Source organism: Montipora foliosa, chromosome 4 (assembly GCF_036669935.1).
Source record: "Montipora foliosa isolate CH-2021 chromosome 4, ASM3666993v2, whole genome shotgun sequence".
In the NCBI taxonomy this organism is placed as follows: Eukaryota; Metazoa; Cnidaria; class Anthozoa; order Scleractinia; family Acroporidae; genus Montipora; species Montipora foliosa.
Window position 1 is genome coordinate 3,216,160 of NC_090872.1, and position 1,296 is coordinate 3,217,455.

Below are 1,296 nucleotides of genomic sequence, written 5' to 3' on the forward strand. Positions count from 1 at the left end.
GCGCTATCAACTCTCCCTTGATTAGACAAGTGGATGAGACAGTACATTTACCTGATTTCAGTCAAATAAAAAGTTCTGTTTTTAGCGACAAGGTTGCTCATGATAGACGAGTTCACACTCTTGAGTGCATCATGGATAATCAAGGCAAGATAGAGAGAAATTCAAAGGTTTGCATGAAAGTTAAAAATGACCAAAAGTACTCATGATACACAATTTTGGGTTTTTTTAATTTTCCAAAACAGAAGATATGCGCTCAAAGGTACCGCACAATAAAGTTGGAGAGAATGGCTATTGTACATGTATAAACTATTTTATTAAACAAAGTTTCTGCCATACATTTCCTGTAATTCCAAAGGCACGAAATTATAGAGAATGTATGGGGATAAAAAAGCAATATTTAGGAATTACAAAGAATAGATACCAAGTTCAGTTCATCTCAGTTGTGAACTTGGACTTATTTGCTTGGTTTATGAAGGCGAAAGTCTAAAAAGAAGAGTCATGTACAGTTTATTTTGCTTTGAGTTTCCATACAAACCTTTGAATTTCACGCCACGTTGCCCTGATTACCCATGATGCACTCAAGAGCATGAACTGGTCTTGGCAACATACACACCCAACTCATTCTCTGATACCATAGGCAAGCCACCTGTCTACCAAAAACCCAAATAAATGCATACCTTCTTCGTTGCCTTCAGCTGTTCTTAGCTTAGTCATTGTCACCCCCAACTATTTGGCTAAATATGGCCTTGTATTTAATCTCAATGTTAATTACTGCAAAATGTGCGTTGTGCGAGAAAAGGAATAGTAATGATCTTTATTATTCAGTTTTTGAGGGGTGTTTTGAAAGAAAACTTGATTAACAAATGGATATCTTTGTGCAAGTAGGCACAGAAATTTAATAAGCTGAATCAAATTAAAACGCATTTGATATTTCGACATAAATATTACATAAAATTGCCTTCTTTTTTCTCAAGTCAAATCGAAACATTTCGCATGAAGACTCTTGATTTAAGAAAAAACAGAGCTTAAAAGGGATTGAAAATCACTTGGTCCAACCCAAATTAAGTCTTAAAACAATGTCATGTCTTCAAAGTTCACAAGGAATTCACCGAACAGGTTCCATGAAGCATTGCAATTTTATTACTAAAATATGACCTTATAAACTCACCTATCCTTGGACCACATAAACACGGGAACCTGAAAAGCAGATTCCGCAAAAGAGTGTAATAAAATGAAAGTACACAGCTTCAAGTAGGAGGACAACGCCGCCATCTTGTAAAGCTCCGCACAGGCACG

The 1,296-nt window shown here is 36.0% G+C and overlaps 1 protein-coding gene across 1 annotated transcript in view; it reads right to left on the reverse strand.

Annotated features, from left to right (window-relative positions):
- LOC137999544 (V-type proton ATPase subunit S1-like) overlaps positions 1–1,296 on the reverse strand; it is a 21,382-nt gene extending 20,086 nt beyond the window's left edge. Inside the window, exon 1 of the mRNA XM_068845342.1 lies at positions 1,169–1,296. Coding sequence (XP_068701443.1) covers positions 1,169–1,272 — 104 coding nt within the window. The 5' untranslated portion in view covers positions 1,273–1,296. The remainder of the gene's footprint in view (positions 1–1,168) is intronic.